The sequence below is a fragment of the Medicago truncatula genome, chromosome 8 (assembly GCF_003473485.1).
Source record: "Medicago truncatula cultivar Jemalong A17 chromosome 8, MtrunA17r5.0-ANR, whole genome shotgun sequence".
NCBI classification, from domain to species: Eukaryota; Viridiplantae; Streptophyta; class Magnoliopsida; order Fabales; family Fabaceae; genus Medicago; species Medicago truncatula.
In genome coordinates, this window is record NC_053049.1 from 35,540,032 (window position 1) to 35,557,437 (window position 17,406).

The 17,406-nt window shown below is 33.1% G+C and overlaps 1 protein-coding gene across 1 annotated transcript; it reads left to right on the top strand.

Moving 5' to 3' along the window:
- Window positions 1-13,886: 13,886 nt before the first annotated feature.
- On the top strand, window positions 13,887-17,406 carry LOC112417510 (uncharacterized). Its single transcript, XM_024773557.2, has 3 exons — window positions 13,887-14,895; window positions 14,983-15,021; window positions 17,076-17,406. The coding sequence occupies exons 1-3, from the start codon at window positions 13,987-13,989 to the stop codon at window positions 17,229-17,231; spliced, it is 1,104 nt and encodes a 367-aa protein (XP_024629325.1). The 5' UTR covers window positions 13,887-13,986; the 3' UTR covers window positions 17,232-17,406.

Here is a 17,406-nt window from a genome sequence, read left to right on the forward strand (position 1 = left end):
ATAGCCTCACAAACCTCTCCCTAAGAGGAACCGACCCCATCCAACAATCTGACCTAAAAAAGGTTTTAACCCCGATTCCAATCTTCATATGAATGTTCTCATCAAACCAACTCCCTCCCTCGGTACCCACCCCCTCACAAATTTTCACAACCTCCATCCACCAAGCCGACCCATCCCTCTCCCCTTCTTGCACTCGCCCCCTCACCTCACCATAATGAGAAACCAACACCTTAAACCACAGGCCCTCCCTATCCATCAGACACCTCCAACACCCAAAAGAGCAAGATTGAATTCCTTCAACCGCCTCATCCCCAAACCTCCAAACTCATTACCATTACAAATAGAATTCCAGTCAACCCATGCAATTTTCCTATGGTCCTCACTCCCGCCCCAAAAATAAAACTATTTAAAATAGACTCAAGAGAGGAGATTATACCTGAGGGAGCTTTGAAGAAAGAAATAGCGTAGACAGGAAGAGAAGACAGTACACCCTCCGGTCACTGTTATAAGCAAAACTTTGTATTTTAGATTCATTCATTAAATGATGTATGTAGTCTATAATAAAGACCATATACACCATTAAATGAATGAATCTAAAATGCAAAATTTTGCTTATAATAGTGACCGGAGGGTGTACAAATTTAAGGAGAATCAATCGGCTACCAAACTAGTCAAGTAGTTTATTGATTAGAAATTCACCTTTAAAGTGAATATAAGTGAAGTGTTTGGGGTTCAAACATCGTCCTTACATATATTGTGCAATTTCCTTACTAAGTTAAGTTCACGGACAGTTACACGATCTCTAATAGTTTACTCCTATAAGTTCATTTAATTAAAAAAAAATGTTTGGTAGCTGTCATTTCTCACGAGTTCAAGTTTTATTTGTAATTACAACGTTTTTTTTTTATAATTTTATTTAAGTAGTTTATAGCTTAAAACTTATAGTTTATATTTATCTCAATTTTATCCATGTAATATTGATTGAAAATTTTAATTATTAATTAAATTTTTCTTTTATATCATTTCATATTATCTGTTAATTTTACTAAACATTATAAATTTAATTAGGTTGTTTATCCGCTATCAAGTATGCGTTAACTTATCAATTATCTGTGATAAACTCATCTGATATAAGATAGTTTATCAGTTATTCACTACTTGTTATCAAACTTAGTCTATATCACTTTTTTGGAAAATTATCTGTATCCGCCCTTTCAGCTGAAGTGTCTCGCTAGAGAGTGTCCTTGCATTTGTTAAGATACTAAAAAATAGAAAATTTTATATTGAAAATATCACTTTTTCACTTTTAAAAATTGACTAGGTAACTTTCAATATAATACAATTGTATTTGACTTCTTAACATTCTTTGTAGAGCAACTCCAATGTAGGTTGCTTAATACCTATCTGGAGATAGACTATTTTCCTTAACTTATGGAGTGTTGGAGGAGATATAGGTGGCGTTCTCATTGCTTAAACTTTTGTCTCAGTTTATTACTTTTGTGTTATGATAAAGTCGGTTCTACAATATATTCCTTCTTATATCATGTGTGTTTTCCTTATCACGAATACGATTATTAATGATATAGAGAGAGGTTTATCAATGCCTTTTGGTGTGGAGAAGGACCCTAGAACAAAGGTATTTGATGGATGACATAGGAGAGACTTGCTTGCTTTAAAATGAAATGAGGGATGAGTTTTTGAGATTTGAAAATGTTTAATCAAGTCATGTTAGCAAAGAAATGATGGAATATCATAATGAAACCGGAGTGGTTGGTACTAATGTCATCAGTGGCGGATCTTGAAAAAAATTCTTGGGGGTACCAAAATTGTATGTAATATAACTTAAATAGTTTCATAAAACATCAATGAGTAATCAACATTGTAGTGGTTGGTCGCTCTTTGATTTTAGTATGTGGGAGCTGGTTCGATTCCCCACAGGAACGTTTTTTTGAATAAATATAAAAATTAAAACTAGATGGAGGCAGGACTTGAACCTGCACAATTTCAGTGAAAGTTCGGCACCCCTACCAGTGCAACCAAGGGAAATTTGTGATACAATTATGCCTAATATCATATATATAACAATATTGGGGGATGCCATGGCACCTGGGGGTCTCAACAGAGATCCGCCCCTGAATGTCATCCAAACAGTAATGTTTATACCTTTATTTAGAGATAACAAACGTGATGCATTAATTTGGAATGACGAAAATAATGACATGTATATTGTAAGATCTAGTTACTGTTAGTTTGTTTTAATTCAAGTTTAGTTTAGTGATAATCACAATCAGTGATTAATCACACTTTCTTTTAGTTTGTTATGAAGTTTGTTACAAGTTTGTTGGAGGTTAGCAAATAAGATCTAGAGTTTGTTACATTGCTTGTGCTTCAAGCAACTTAGCTAGACATTGTATATAAGCTACCTCCTTTGTATATTTTCATTAGCATCAATAACAATTTCATCATAACTTCTCTCTTCTCTCAATTCTCTCCATAATTCACAAATTCATAAATCTGCAAAACCCTAGAAACTACAAATTTGCTTCTGAGTTCATTGCTTGTTGAACAAGCTTTGTTGTACTGCGCTAACAGTTACAACCTTCCTATGAGGATGTTATTGCAGGAAGACATGTGTTGTATGCCAATGAAGGAAGAGAGGTGTCATGTGTCAGAAAATTGTGATAGTGTGTGGGAAGAACTCAAGTTCCTCCTAATGTGCAAAACTTAATTTGGATAATTTGCAGACGATGTTTACCAGCTTAGGATAAATTACAATAACAACATTTACCTTGTTCGACAAAATGTGAGATGTGTGATTTTTCTTTTGAATTTAAGTGGCATATTTTGCTTAAATGGAAAATCAGTGTCAATTGTGAATGTCTCGCTTTCAAACTGTGGGAGCAGTTCTCTTCGATATTCGGGCGTGTGAATCAGAAATAATCCCTCTAGTCACATTTACAAGCAAAAAATAACTTTTTAGGTTCATTGAATAACTAATGTGATTGGTCTATAAATGTCACTAGATGCATTAATTATTCAATGAACTCAAAAGTTACATTTTCCTTATAAATGTGACATGGGGAAGTAATTGTTAGTAGGATGTTAGACTCTGATACGCGGAAATTGGAAAAAGGGAAATGAATGGATTTGGACCCATAAAAAATCAATGCAATTTAGATTTTGAGTTCTATGTTTTTGTTGCAAGTTGAATGGTATGAAATCCGAATTTGGTTCGAAGTGATATAGTTAGAAGAAATATAAGTATCAGTGGATAGATTGCTCGAAATCGATAGGTTCAATGGAGCGTTAATGTCAAGTTTTTTTTTTGCGGCCATGAACAAATAGGTTTTTGTTGTTGCACTCAGGAATGGTTTCGGAAAGGTTACACAAATTGGTTGACAAAATAATGAATCTCGCAATGTCTTTTGGAAGGGTTTTAACAAAATTCAAATAATAAGAACAAAGTTGAGTTTATGTATTCAAGTTTCATTGTTCTTGTTTGTGCAAAAAAGTTTCATTGTTCTTGTCTTCAACTCTTGTTGTTCAGGACTAAGTTCGTATGTACTAGATGGGAAATTTCCTTTTATTCAAACATATATATTTTTTATAAGTACTGATGTCTGAGTTTGCGTTTTTGATCAAATGTTCTTCTTCTTCATAGTTTGTTTCTTTTTGACAGATACTTGATATGGTTTATTTAGTGTCGTGTTCTTGATGGAAGAAATATCTCTTGAAAAAAATGGGGAAAAATATAAATTCTAGCTATATTTTTCAAATATCAATGATCGCCTCGCACACCTTCTCGCATCTTAGGCAAACAATCAAACATCTCAAGAAAACAATAGAACAATGTCAACCCCTGTAGCCAACAAATCCTTGCACTTGGAAGTCGAGCATTGTCGTCTTCATAAAGGTGTTGGATACAACATTCTAGTCACCAGAGACATATGTGTATGGGCCTTGGGTGTGTCCTTGATACCGTTGTTACCTTCAATTCTATTAGAAATTTGCTTTTCTGACATAGGAAACTTCACAATAACACAAGTAAAATACTTAAATGCCTCCAGCGGTTGTTAACAACCGTTGGGCCAAGCGGCGGCTGTTAACAACCGTTGGCTCCAGCAGCTGTTAACTGCCGTTGTATTCGTAATATATTAAAAAAACTGACTTTTCTTTAATGCACATTTTTTATTTGAATTTTTGTATTTCATATAAATAAATAAATGCAAATAAAAACTAAAATAAAGAAACACAAGTAATAGATATAAAATCACATTTTATTAATATAATAATACATTTACGATGGGGTAAAACTAAATCTGCTTCGTCGTACTAATAACATTAAAAATAACATCTTCGTCGTACATTTATTCCTTAATAGGTGGAGTCATCTTTGTCATACCAATAACATTAAAAATAACATCTTCGTCGTACATTTATTCATTAATAGGTAGACTCATCTTTATTCCTAGAACTTCTGGATACTCTTCTCCAACATACTCATACAGAACAACACCAAGATGACCCAAAATTGTTCCTCTCGTCGTACATTTATTCCTTAATAGGTGGAGTCATCTTTATTCCTAGAATTTTTGAATACTCGTCTCCAAGATACTCATACAAGACAACACCAAGATGACCCAAAAAAATATTGTTCCTCGCCTTTGCACTCTTGTTGTTTAATAATACATTTAACTACCGCTTGGGTTAAAACAAAGAAAAAAAAAACACAAACCATAAACCCTAAACCATAAATCTTGGGGTAAAACCAATTCAAAGAAACCTCTTGAAATTTTCAAATTTTCAAAGAGGCTTATTTCAATGAAAGGCGAATGATGACAACCAAACATTTTGTAGAAGAAAGAGGATGAATGAGAGTAAGGAGGAGAGAATGTGAGGAAATGAGAGTAAGGAGGAGAGAATGTGAGTAAATGTGAGAATGTGAGGATTTTTATAGGGAAAATGTAGGAAAAAATAGGTTGAATGTTGAAAAAAGAGGTTAAATGAATGATGGAAAAAGAGGTTGAATGGTGAAAAAATAGTTTGAATGTTGAAAAAATAGGTTGAATGAATGATGAAAAAGAGATTGAATGATGAAAAAGACGGTGCATCCCAGAACGCACATAGCGGCAGTTAACTGCCGCTGGAGCCAACGGTGGTTAAGTACCGTTGGGGGTAAAAGCGTCATTTACTTGTGTCAATATGAAATATTCATTGTCAAAAAAGCAATTTTCATTATATTAAGAACGAATTTGAACGAAACAATAACATATAGAATATAAGAGAGGGAGGGAGAAGGAGAGGAGGAGAGAGAGGGAGAGGGAGAGGGGAAGAGAGAGAGAGATATTTGGGGTAGCACATATTAAATATTGTGAAACACATGCTTAGATGATATTGGAATGTGGAGAAAATACATGTAGATTCTGTAGTACCAAGATTATATCAAGTGGATGATAGTTAGATCACTAGAGGCAGATGAAGACGACTTCATGTATACTCCATTTAGTCCATTTAGGGTACGGATGTACGACATGTGGCAAAAAAACATCTAACAGTTCAGATTTAAACAATCCAGCATGGTCTTATAGCTAAGGGTAGGAACAAGCCAGGCTGACCGACAGGGGCCTATGACTTAGCCTACTTAAAGTCTAGCTCGGTCCAGCTCATTTAATAAAAAGGTCAGGCTCAAGCTTTTTACAGGGCCTATTTCTTAAATAGGCTTTGCCAAGGCTTACGAAAAAAGCCTATTAAGCCCGTCAGGCCAACCTATTAAGCTTTTTATATATAATATACCTTCTGTTATTGATAATGTTGATGTTTCCTTTGATAAACTCAAGTCTTCATATGATTTGGTTATTTAGTAGCAGGTATATTAGTGTGATTAAATCTTCATAAGTATTTTTTATTTAGTAGAAGTCCTATTTGTATGCTTTAGGCCTTCATGAGTTTTGACCTTTTTAGTAGTAGGCTTATAGGTGTTGCTAGACCTTAGTGTAAAATAGTCTTTTAAATAGGCTTTCAGGCTTCATCAGACCTTTAAAAAGGCCAGACCATGCCTTGAAAATAAGCCTATGAAGGATAATAGACCATGCTCAGGCCTATAATTTTTCAAGTAGGTCAAACTTAGGCCTTACAAAAGCCAATCTGGCCTAGCCCATTTCCAACCCTACTTGCAGCCGTCAAAAATCAATTTTTATCTTCAATTCACCACCCATTATTATTCCTGTTCCAATTATCCCTTTCCATCTCAATTTGTTCAAACTCAAGGGAAAAACCCATTTGAATGTGTTTCGTTCTAATTTTGACGGGTGTGGAAGATGAGAAGATCAACGTTGGATTAGTTTGTATTGGCGCCGACGAGAAGAGGTTTGAACGATAGGGGTGACACTGTAAGCGGAAGGTGGAGGTTGACGACAACAGACTCAGAAGCGAGGAAAAGGATTCTAATTTATTACTATTATTATTTTATTAAAGAAATAATTGTTTTTTAAGTTTAAATCTCAGCCCTTAAATATTATTTTGCCGCATGTCGTGCATTCATCACCTAAATGAACTAAATGAAGCATTGCCTAAATGGAGCATACCTGAACTTGATGAAGACCTAGAAAAACTATTAAAAAGATTTAGAGATTAATGAGTTGTACCAAAATATGGTTTATAATAGAATATTATGATGTAATTTGATCCATGTAGTTATCCCCACTTAGTGGGATAAGATTTGATTGTTGTTGTTGTTGTTGTTCTAGTAGAGTATATATTATAACAACATACTAAATTTGAATAATTTATCTAAACCCTCCAAAATATTCTCCAATACAACTTTTGAGTTCACCCATTTTAAAGAATCTTATGTTATGAAGAAAAATATTCTCCCTAAAATTTTTTCTTTCCAATTTACCCATTCATTTAATCTACTTTATCATTTTTTAAATATTATTCAAATTATAAATAAAAAAATTAGTTAAATCTTATTAATATAAGATCAATCAACGACACTTCGAGAAACAATTCATGAAAATTGAAACAATATCGGACACTATAAAAAATCTTATTTTGATCTTATAAAAAAAGAATTGTTTTGTTGTGACATTTTTTTTTTAATTTTACCCTTCACTTAATTACCTTTTACCATTTTATTATTCATTGTCAATAAAAAGCGACAGGACAAATATGTTGATGTTGTCTTTATGCTAATAATATTTTAATATTATGGCGTGTTCCACTTTAATTAATAAGATAAATGTTCCATGTGATGAGATGGGATGCCATGTGATGCTTTAACAAGAAAATATCCAAATATAAAAACAAAAAACATGTATGCATTATTGAGGTCATTTTATGTTGCACAAGAAAAACATGCATTCATTTTTATTATTAGATTAATAAATTTTCTTATTAAATTAAAATGAAATATGAAGAGATTTTTGGAAAATAAACTTATGTGATTAAACAATCATTTAACCATTAATCTCTGATGTGATTTTTCATCCAATTCTTGATAATATTCATGACCGATCAACCAACATATTTATAATGCTATTCAACAAAATTGAAAACAATATTTACAAACTTTCTATGTTTATATATTGTATCGGAGAAAGAAAATTGACATATTGAGTTGGCTTCTTGAAGGTTGGACATGCAAAAAGAATTGCTTTTGTTGAAGTGTCGACCTTTGAGTTCATTCCAATGAATTGTAGCAATGTCAATATACATAAATATTAGTACAACTAGAGCATATGGATTATGATATATCCTGGATTCATCCAACATAATGAAGAAATGATTGGATGCAAATGCTAAGATCTTGAAGATTAGAAGATTGAATTAGAATATATGATTTACAATATATATATATATAATCAATTTAAATTATTTTATATAAACGGCAAAACAAACTGCTTTTGTAATAATAATAACAGGATGAGTCAAGATTTTGAACAACAATGACACATTCAAATGCAAAAAAAAAAAAAAAAAAAAAAACTACATCCAACAAAGATATTATAAATATTTTGATGATAATTTACCTCTATTTAGGTGAATGATACCACCTAATTAATAGATTGATTCGCTACATCCTAAAAAGGTATTCCAAATGATCCATTTAGTGTCAAACTATAATCTCAAATAATTGATAGATTTGAGATTTTGCAACATTAACCTATAAATATCAAAACAAATTTTATATCATTGCACTAACGATGTAGGTATCACTTATTTGGTTGTACATGTTCTGAACTTGGTATCACTCTTTCACCTATTTAAGCATATAATTATAAGTTTTTAACTCGAAGTTTTACCTTCCTTTACATACAATGCATTAATCTTTTCAATATTTTTATGACTTGCCATAAATGAATTATCCTTGCATTAATTTATTTCTTCTTACCATCAACCATGACTTTGAATAGTGTTTCATGTTAACTGAACACTCTTCACTTAGCATGAAATAATGACGACAAAGTCTTCTTCGTTTTTTTTTTTTTTGAAGTGAGTGATAACAATATCCTGGTTGATAGTAAGATAAAATATAAAAAGAAAAAAAAATATTATCCATAGTAATTAGGAAAAATATTTGAAGTGATGAATGAGGTTCATATATATGTGAAGAAAAAAAAAGTGTAATGATATGGCAAGTTTCTAACGTAAACAAACTAATGAGTGAATGATATCCCGCACAAAGTATAACACTAGAATTAGTTTACAATTTATATCTTGCAAAGAAATGAAACTAGTGTTGATATTATTACCACTTACAATCACACTTATTCATTACATACACAAAAAATGATTACGTCACATTTCACTCAACTACTTACTTTTTGATGTTATAAACTTATAATTTATTAATTGATAACTAGATATATATTCAAAACCTAATATCAATCGCAACAATCACATGCACCCACACTTCATAATTTTCATTATATTGAATTGATGTCTTGATCTGTGTGTACCTATATTAGAAGTCAAATATAAAGTAATAAATGGTACCTTATTCTGTCAGCGAAGGAGAAAATCCAGTCTGGTGATAAATCCTTTGTAATCAGTGTTGTAATTTGTGGCAGAGGAATATACAAAAAATGAAAGCATAACGAGAGAAGATCACACACACACACACACCATACTAGAGAGATCTAGGGAAACTCCAGTGCGATCTCCCTCAAAAGCAACAATATATTCTATTTATTTTTTGACCTTCCATGCAAGCGCACCTATCATGACAAATGTCAGGTTCACAGAGATATTATTCAGATCCACTTCATCCTCAAACCACAATCACAAAAGTTTCATCCTCATGTAGCTAAATTCACAACACAAATCGAGATTTAATATTTTAACGATGCAACAACACTTATCTTACAATAATCTTCCATTCAATACATAATGTTGAAGGAAGCAGCAACAATATAAAACTCGCGATCATAGCAACGATTTAATTGTACCTGCAAAGAGGATACCTCAATGAACACGAAGATAATCCAAAAGCAAGACAAATACGGAGATCATGCTATCAATTTTTGATTGTACAATAATTGATAGATTCCTACTTTGCATCCATTAGTTATGACAAAAGGATAATACCATCAACAAAACAAATTCATATACTATAGAGACTGCCGTTTCAATTACCACAAATTAGGACTCTTCTATTTATGAGGACGCTTTAGAAATAATAAAGATTGACATTAATGATACCAAGTGAAAACTAACTGGGAGGAGACTCTCAAGTTATGGGATGATGAAAGTCATGAGAAAAATGATGAAGGGATTTTACGTTGAGTTGGGCTAGAGTTTTCAAAAATGACTATAACCTTATTAATCCACACAAAAATAATATTATTAAATCCTATTGTTTGTGAATTTGAACTTAAACCATATACCAATAAAGTTAAATGTGTCAACCAATAACTATCCTCAAGCAACAACAACAAATAACATGTAAGTGTAAAATAAATATACAAACATAGTCAAAGAGAAAAAAAAAGCGACAACACATCAATGCTTGTTAACCCAGTTCGACCCAATATGACCTACATCTGGGGGAGAGATCAGCTCTCCAATCCACTATGAAATTAGTGATACAAGGAGGTTACAAGAAATTAGATCCAAGAGCTTTCGAAAAACTATCCCTAATTTCTACCCATATATCAAGTCACTCAGCCCACAATGAAATCTCAAGAGAAAATAAGAGAGAAAATTTTCATCTTTTCTCTAAAGAGAGATCTCACTACCCAAAGTATACAAAATATTCAAAATATAAAAATATCATCTGCATGTCCACCCTTATCTAAACTCAGTTTTGTCATCCACCCTTCATAAACAAATTCCATGTACCCATCAATATTCTCTAAGCTCACCACAAATAATTTTCTTCTGACATGTTTCTCCTGTTCGATACATCATGTATCAACCATATTGGCTTTTATGTGAGTATATGTATCATGCATGTTAAGCAATAATATCCTTAGCAAATATAAAATTAAAGTAGATGTAGTTCATGTGAACATAGTACTCTTACATCAAATAATACAAATTGTATAGGAAATCATAAAGACATAACAATAAGAAGTAAATGAAAGTAAAATTTGGAAGAAAAAAAAATGCATGACAAAGCCTTCAGTTTATATCTCTTTGTATAGAACTAGTTTGCCAATTATTCATAAATAATCGTGTCAAAGGCATTAAAGAAACAATATACTATAACTGCAATTGAAGTTTTAATTAAACACTAAACCGTAAACCCTAATCATGTGGGAGACGTTAAAAAATAGCTGGTTAAATTTCCATGTAATAAAGAATGAAGTAACATAGCTGCAATTGAAAGAATATATAACTGCAATTGAAGTGATAATTATGTATGAGACATTAAAGAAAGAATATATAACGCTAATTGAAGTGTTAATTTGTGGCAATCATGCCTGAGACATTAAAGAAATATATTTGTGAAATTTTCTTATGATAATGAACTGAGTAATAATACAACTGCAATTGAAGTGTTAATTTGTTGTAATCATGTTGGAGACATTAAAGAAAGAATATATAAATGCAAATGAGGTGTTAATTTATTGGCTCATAGCTGAATTTAATTTAAGATCCAATCTCCTCCACAATCTTATTTAAGAGAATCAAATTTTAGCGTAAATATCAAAACACCAATTACCTTAACTGATAACATAATTATCGAAGAACTCCATTAAGCACTCTCTGCCAATAAAGAATATCGTAAAAAATTGCAATCAGAACTTAATTTAACTGAGTAAATCTAAATCACATAAATCGTATCTAGAACCTGGTTTTACATGAGCACAAAATTAATTAACTGAAACAATCATAGTTTCTCAAATTCCGCATATAACTTGTTTTAATTAAACTTTGAATGTATAAACTAAGAAATGATAGTACCTTATTCAAGCAATGGAGAAAATCCTGTGATAGTAATAAATCCTTTACGATCAGTGTTATGATTTGTTTCTTTGTGATGCGTGGTATGTCAATAAAGATAAAAGAAAGCATAACGAGAAGAAGAAGATCACACACACACCACCACACCTGAGGAAGATCCCGGGCAATTCCCGTGCGATCTTCCTCAGAAACAACAAAATATTTTTTTATTCATTTTTTTTTACCTGCCATGCAAGCGCACCTGTCATGGCAAAGGTCGGTTCACAATAACATAATTTTCATCATGTCACTAAATTCATAACAACGCTTTTGTTACAATAATCTTCTCTTCAATTTCAATCCATGCGAAACTCGCGATCATCACAATGATCCAATTGTACCTGCAACGAGAACATGTGAACTAGGTGGATGAGCATTAAGAAAATCGTGCCTCCTCGCAATGATAGATCTGGCAAATCGAACTTCAGACCTAGAAAAAATGATGCAAATGAAAATGAAATTAGAACAATCACAAAGGTGATTAAAGAAAAATAATCAACAAAGTTAAGATTAATCATACCATGGAAAATTTAACCATCGATGTGTAGATCTTGAACTGATTCATGTGGAAGAATTTGCAGCACGCTACAACAAGATTGATGAAGAAGTAGATATTGGTAAGAATAAAAGAAATGAAGTTGTTGTGAAAATTTAGCTTTTATTTTACGCTATATATAGAGGTTGTTACATTGAGTTTGGATCCTTCTATGGGCGCGTTGATGATGAGGCAGTGGTGGTTCTTATCCTTTTTTTAGACAAAATAGGAAGGAAAAATAAAATAAAAATTGTGGCTGTATTTGCTCTTAGTTATGGGTAAGTACAGATTGTTACATTTTTGTTTTACTATATGTATGTAGGTGGGAATGGAATAAATGTTCTTTGAAAACTATCCACTAAAATGAGTAAATATAAAATAAGAAAATCAAAAGTTGATATTATAACAAATTTATTGTTTTTTTTAACAGATTCAACGTTTGTTATGATGTACATAAAAAAGTTACAATATCAATATTTTACTTTTAGTCAAAAAACAAATCAATATTTTACTTAGTCAAAAGTTGATATTATTTTTTTACAAAAATATTAATTTAAATATTAAAATTTGCTGCGATTCAATTCACTTTAGAGGAATTCAATTCACTTCAGATATAAACTTTATTTAAATTTGCTACAATTGAATACGATAAAAATTTCAATAAAAGACTAAAAATATTAATTTTATAAGGATTGGAATTATATTTAAGTTTTTAACAAAAAATAATTTTTTTTATGAATCAAAGGAGCAAAGAAGACATAAAGGAGAAACTAGATATCTTAACTATGTTGGCCACCTATTCTGAATTTTTTCAAAAATAAAAATAAAAATTATATAAGAAGGAGACTATGCCAAAACCCTAAAAAAAATAACAACCAAAGTGATAGAACAATTTTCAATTGGACACTAAGTATAATAACAACCAAAGTGATAGAACACTTTTCAGCAGAGTTTTGGCGCTTGTAAATTGTTGTTGAGTCTTGCCATTCTCTAAGTCTTCACTCCTTTATATAGAGGTGTGAAAGAGACGTTGTGAAATTGCCAGCACATCAAAACAGAGTCGTTTTGAAGCTTTGATCAATCACCAATGATCCTTTGCCTGATTTGGTTATTGTCCTATGAAGGATCAATTTCAAATGCATTCCAAGTCTGAGGGAACACCGTTGCAGGCAGAGATGTTATCCTTGTCTTGTAGCAGAGACAAGAGCAGAGTAGTGGTTGTACACTTCGTACAATTGTACTTTGTCAACGCTCTTCAAAGAACAAGCATCCAATGCCTTCAAATCCTTTCAAAATAGTCGTTGCTTCACTCTTCTGATCTTCTGCAATGCTTAGACGAGATTAAATCCATTGAACAACCTTTGAAGCTTTAAGTCTTGCATCTCCTGATGAACTTCAGCTTCTGGTGATCTTGCTTCTGATGAGTTGCTTCAGATGAACTTGTTTCTAATGACGTCATCACTTCAAGAGCACTTTTGACTTCAAGAGCACTTCTCTTCAGACGCTTTAAGCTTCTTTTTTGTTGATTCCATAGCTCTCAATTCGTTCTTCCAAAACCTATACTTTAAGTAGACACTAAATTTTTTGTCCATGGTCCTGCACACTTGAACAAATATTAACATATCCAATTGACAATTTTTAATATCTTGTTATCATCAAAACTCTTAAAGAGCAGTGTTAAACACATTTTCTTCCAACATGATCATGCTATGATTAATGTGGGTTAATTTTTATCATATGTCTTTTATTGGATTTTTGTTGTTGTTATGTTTATATTATTATTACATTCAAAATGACCCGTGCGACAGCACGAGTCGGCGATCTAGTGTAAAGTGGAGAACACAAATATTGTTGGCAGCTTTGGACCCCACCAAGAACATAAATACTCTTAAGGGTAATTTTGGAATAAAAAGTATGCTACACCAAACCAAAAGTAACCACACAACACGCAAAACCTAACAAACCCTCCTCCACCGCCGGCCGCCGCTAATTCCAGTTTGACAATGGTTGATTCGGCAAATCGCGACGCCATACTCCAAATCGAAAGTCGTATCGATAAATTAATGGAAGATCCAACCAACAATGAACAAGTTATTTGTGAGTTGAAGAGTCTTCGTGAAATTCTTCTTAATCCTAACAAAGAAGATGTCGACATGGACCACGAAAAAAAATCCACGCAAAACCTTACAAACCCTCCTCCACCGCCGGCCGCCGCTAATTCCAGTTCGACAATGGTTGATTTTTCAAAGAGCGAGGTCATAGACATAATCGAAAGACGTATCGATGATGGTAAACTACAGGAAAATCCAACCTTCTGGGAACCCGTTATTCGTGAGTTGGAGAAACTTAGGGATATTCTTACAAACCCTCATCCACCACTACCGGTCGCCGCTAATTCCATTTTGACAATGGTTGATTCGGCAAATCGCGACGCCATACTCCAAATCGATAGTCGTATCGTTGAACTAAAGGAGGATCCAACCACCAACAAAGAAGTTATTCGTCAGTTGAACAGGCTTCGTGAAACTGTTTTTCGTTTTTACAAAGAAGAAGTCTTCGAAGAAAAAAGCAAAACGAAATTCGACGATGATGACTTTGAAGAGATGATGGAGAAAACTCGTCTCGTTAGTGCTATTGTCGACTTGCTTTCCTTTCCTTCACCGGAACATAGTTTGTTTAATCCAGATATGCTTGTTATCCTTCCTGATGGTGATCCGATGCTTCTTCTTACTAAAAATGATTTGGCCTCTATCCATCAATTTGTTTCGAAACCTGTTGATTACAGTGAGCAGCATATTATGCACGCTATTTCGTCATTCTGTATCAAAGCTAAGTGGTGGCTTGCACGCAATCCTGGTGTTAATGATCTGAGTGTCAGCTTGAATAAGATCATTTCTGTAATCGACAATCCGGTATAATATAATGCCTTTTTGTTTGCCTTTGCTGGATTGGATATACTATTTTCAATGAGTTTAATATTAATTTGCATGTTTTTTCAGGAAGATAAACTCAAGAAAGATGCCGCCACCAACTTTGAAGTAAGTCCTCAATTAGTTTGGTTTTTAAGAATTTTAAATTTGGTTAAAATTAGTTATATTACCTTGGTTATTGTGTGTGTTAGGAACAGGGAAAAAATAGATCGACAATGGAAAACAATAGTATGTTATTTATGAAATTAAAAGATAAATGCAAACAGATGAATATCACAGAGCAAAGCTCCTACAGTGGCAAGACAGCCTCCCACTCTTTCCTCACATCCCTATATAACAAAACACATCACTCAATCCATATGCTCCCTCACTCCCTGCCACATAATGGGTTTGGACAGAAGATTTGCCCTGCTAATTTACTATTTGGGCCCAGATTCTCCTTTATGGCCCTATTTTGACCAATGATTCTATTTCCTGACTGGATATCGTCTCCGTAGAAAACCTCTTTGAGGACGTACCTTCCACAACAATTGTCTCTATATCCACATAAGTCCTATTGTAAGCATAGCCAGTGTTATTATCAAGGAAAGGCACACAAACTTATTTGATCCATCAATTAGACTTTTAACGCATGGTATAGCCCTACTCCTCTCTATATGCCGTAACCCAATGCTTGAGAAGAATTACTCACTGTTAAAATTAAGAATCTTTAGATTTTCCTTTAATTGTACTACTTCCTAGATTGATTGCTATTACTCCTAGGGTATACAACTTCTTAGGACAGTGCATACTCATAAATACTATGTGTGTGATCTCATTATACATACATGGAGTTTTACATATTTTTACACTCGCATTAGCCAAAACAAAAATTGAGAAGCTAGTACCATCTACTTGACTCATGGATTGAATCTCATAGTCTTTGTTTAAGAAACCTTTCTGCTTGTGGACAACATGGTCTAGAGTTCCAAGAGTCAACATTATCACTATAGCTGTACCATAGTGTATCCAAGGGAGTTGATACATGTCATTACCTGTGTAGGTGGCATTAGTCTTCGTACTCCAGGTTTGAGAAACAGACACATTAGAGCTAATGGGCCCAGACACATTAACGTGCAAATTTCCAAATTTGCCCCCTGCCCTCCTTTTCTCACGAAAGTCAAATCTGTAGTTGAGTAAGGTGCTGGACCCACCCACCGTGCCAAATACCCATGCCCCACTCCCCTCTTTCTCCAACAAGGGAAATGTTTCGACGTTCTCGCGGCAAGATTAATCAATACAATCCATACAATAAATTTGAATATCTCAACATATAAGTTTAGTTGCTTATTGCTATTGTTGATTTGGATTCTCTTTATTAATGTGGGTTTTGTATCTTGTGAGTTTAGTTAGGACTTCAAAACAACAGGGAATAAGAATTGTAAGTATGTAAATTGTCAACTAGAGTTGTTAGGTGCTTTGTCTTGCTTCACCTTGTATTTCTGTTTTCCATGTTGAAGAGGGGATTGCAGCTCTTTCATTATATCCTGAGCTGTTATTTTGTCTATGTTTGCTCACTACACCTTGTTCTCTTTATTTGTGTTGGTTGATATATGACATGAGGGATGGGTACTAGAATTAATAGACCTCCATGAATCAAAATCGTCCCCAGACATGTTTTTGATTGATACTTGGACTAAATTTTGAGGGAGAAAATGGTCCTTTAATTGCATTCTGTTATGTTTATTGAGGCGTAAAGTGGTTGGATAGCTGGATAAAAGAGGGTTGGCTTAATTCGAACATGTTTTATTACTTGGCACGAGAGCAGAAGTTAACAATTATATCTAAGTCATTTACATTGTTGTGGGCTACATATGAAATGACACAATATTATATAGTTTAGAATATGCACTGTCTGGTTTCATGTAAATGCACTAATGTGTTGGTAGGTGTCATTAAACATGCTAGCAGGTTCATGTTCTAGCATTTGGAATGTTGTCTCGTTGTATTGGAAGACATCTTGTGTCTGTGGCTAGGACACTTTTGTACTCATGCTATAGTTTAGATTGTTTTCTAGTTTGTCTTCGTGCTTAGTGTAACATCTATTGTAATACTCTATCTATACAATGTGTACTATTATGTAGATTATTTTGAATGAGTTTAATATTTGTATGTTTTTTCAGACACCGGAAATGGAAAAACTCTCTGCCGACAATGGCCAGCAATCTAATAGCCAAGACAGAAAACGATTGAAAAAGTCTGATGAACAAGAAAAGAACTCTGTAAAAGTCCTTTTCTCTCGAAGAGAAGAACAACTACGTCAAGAGAGCCCCTCGTGAGAGGCTTAAGACCAACTTGAACACTACCGATGTGTACATAATTGTATTTTTTTGTTTATATGTTCATTAATACTTTTTTTGTGAGAAAAGATGAATTTCTTCATCGTCACATTTTAGTTTAAATTTTTGTTCCACGGTTCTAATAACATAGTCAGATTTGTGGAAGAAAGATCTA

What these genes read in the sequence shown, in the direction of transcription:
- LOC112417510 (XM_024773557.2), top strand. Translation starts at nt 13,987, where the DNA reads ATGGTTGATTCGGCAAATCGCGACGCCATACTCCAAATCGAAAGTCGT. An exon ending in TTTCTGTAATCGACAATCCG is followed by an intron (nt 14,896 to 14,982) that starts GTATAATATAAT and finishes ATGTTTTTTCAG; the next exon opens with GAAGATAAACTCAAGAAAGA. An exon ending in ATGCCGCCACCAACTTTGAA is followed by an intron (nt 15,022 to 17,075) that starts GTAAGTCCTCAA and finishes ATGTTTTTTCAG; the next exon opens with ACACCGGAAATGGAAAAACT.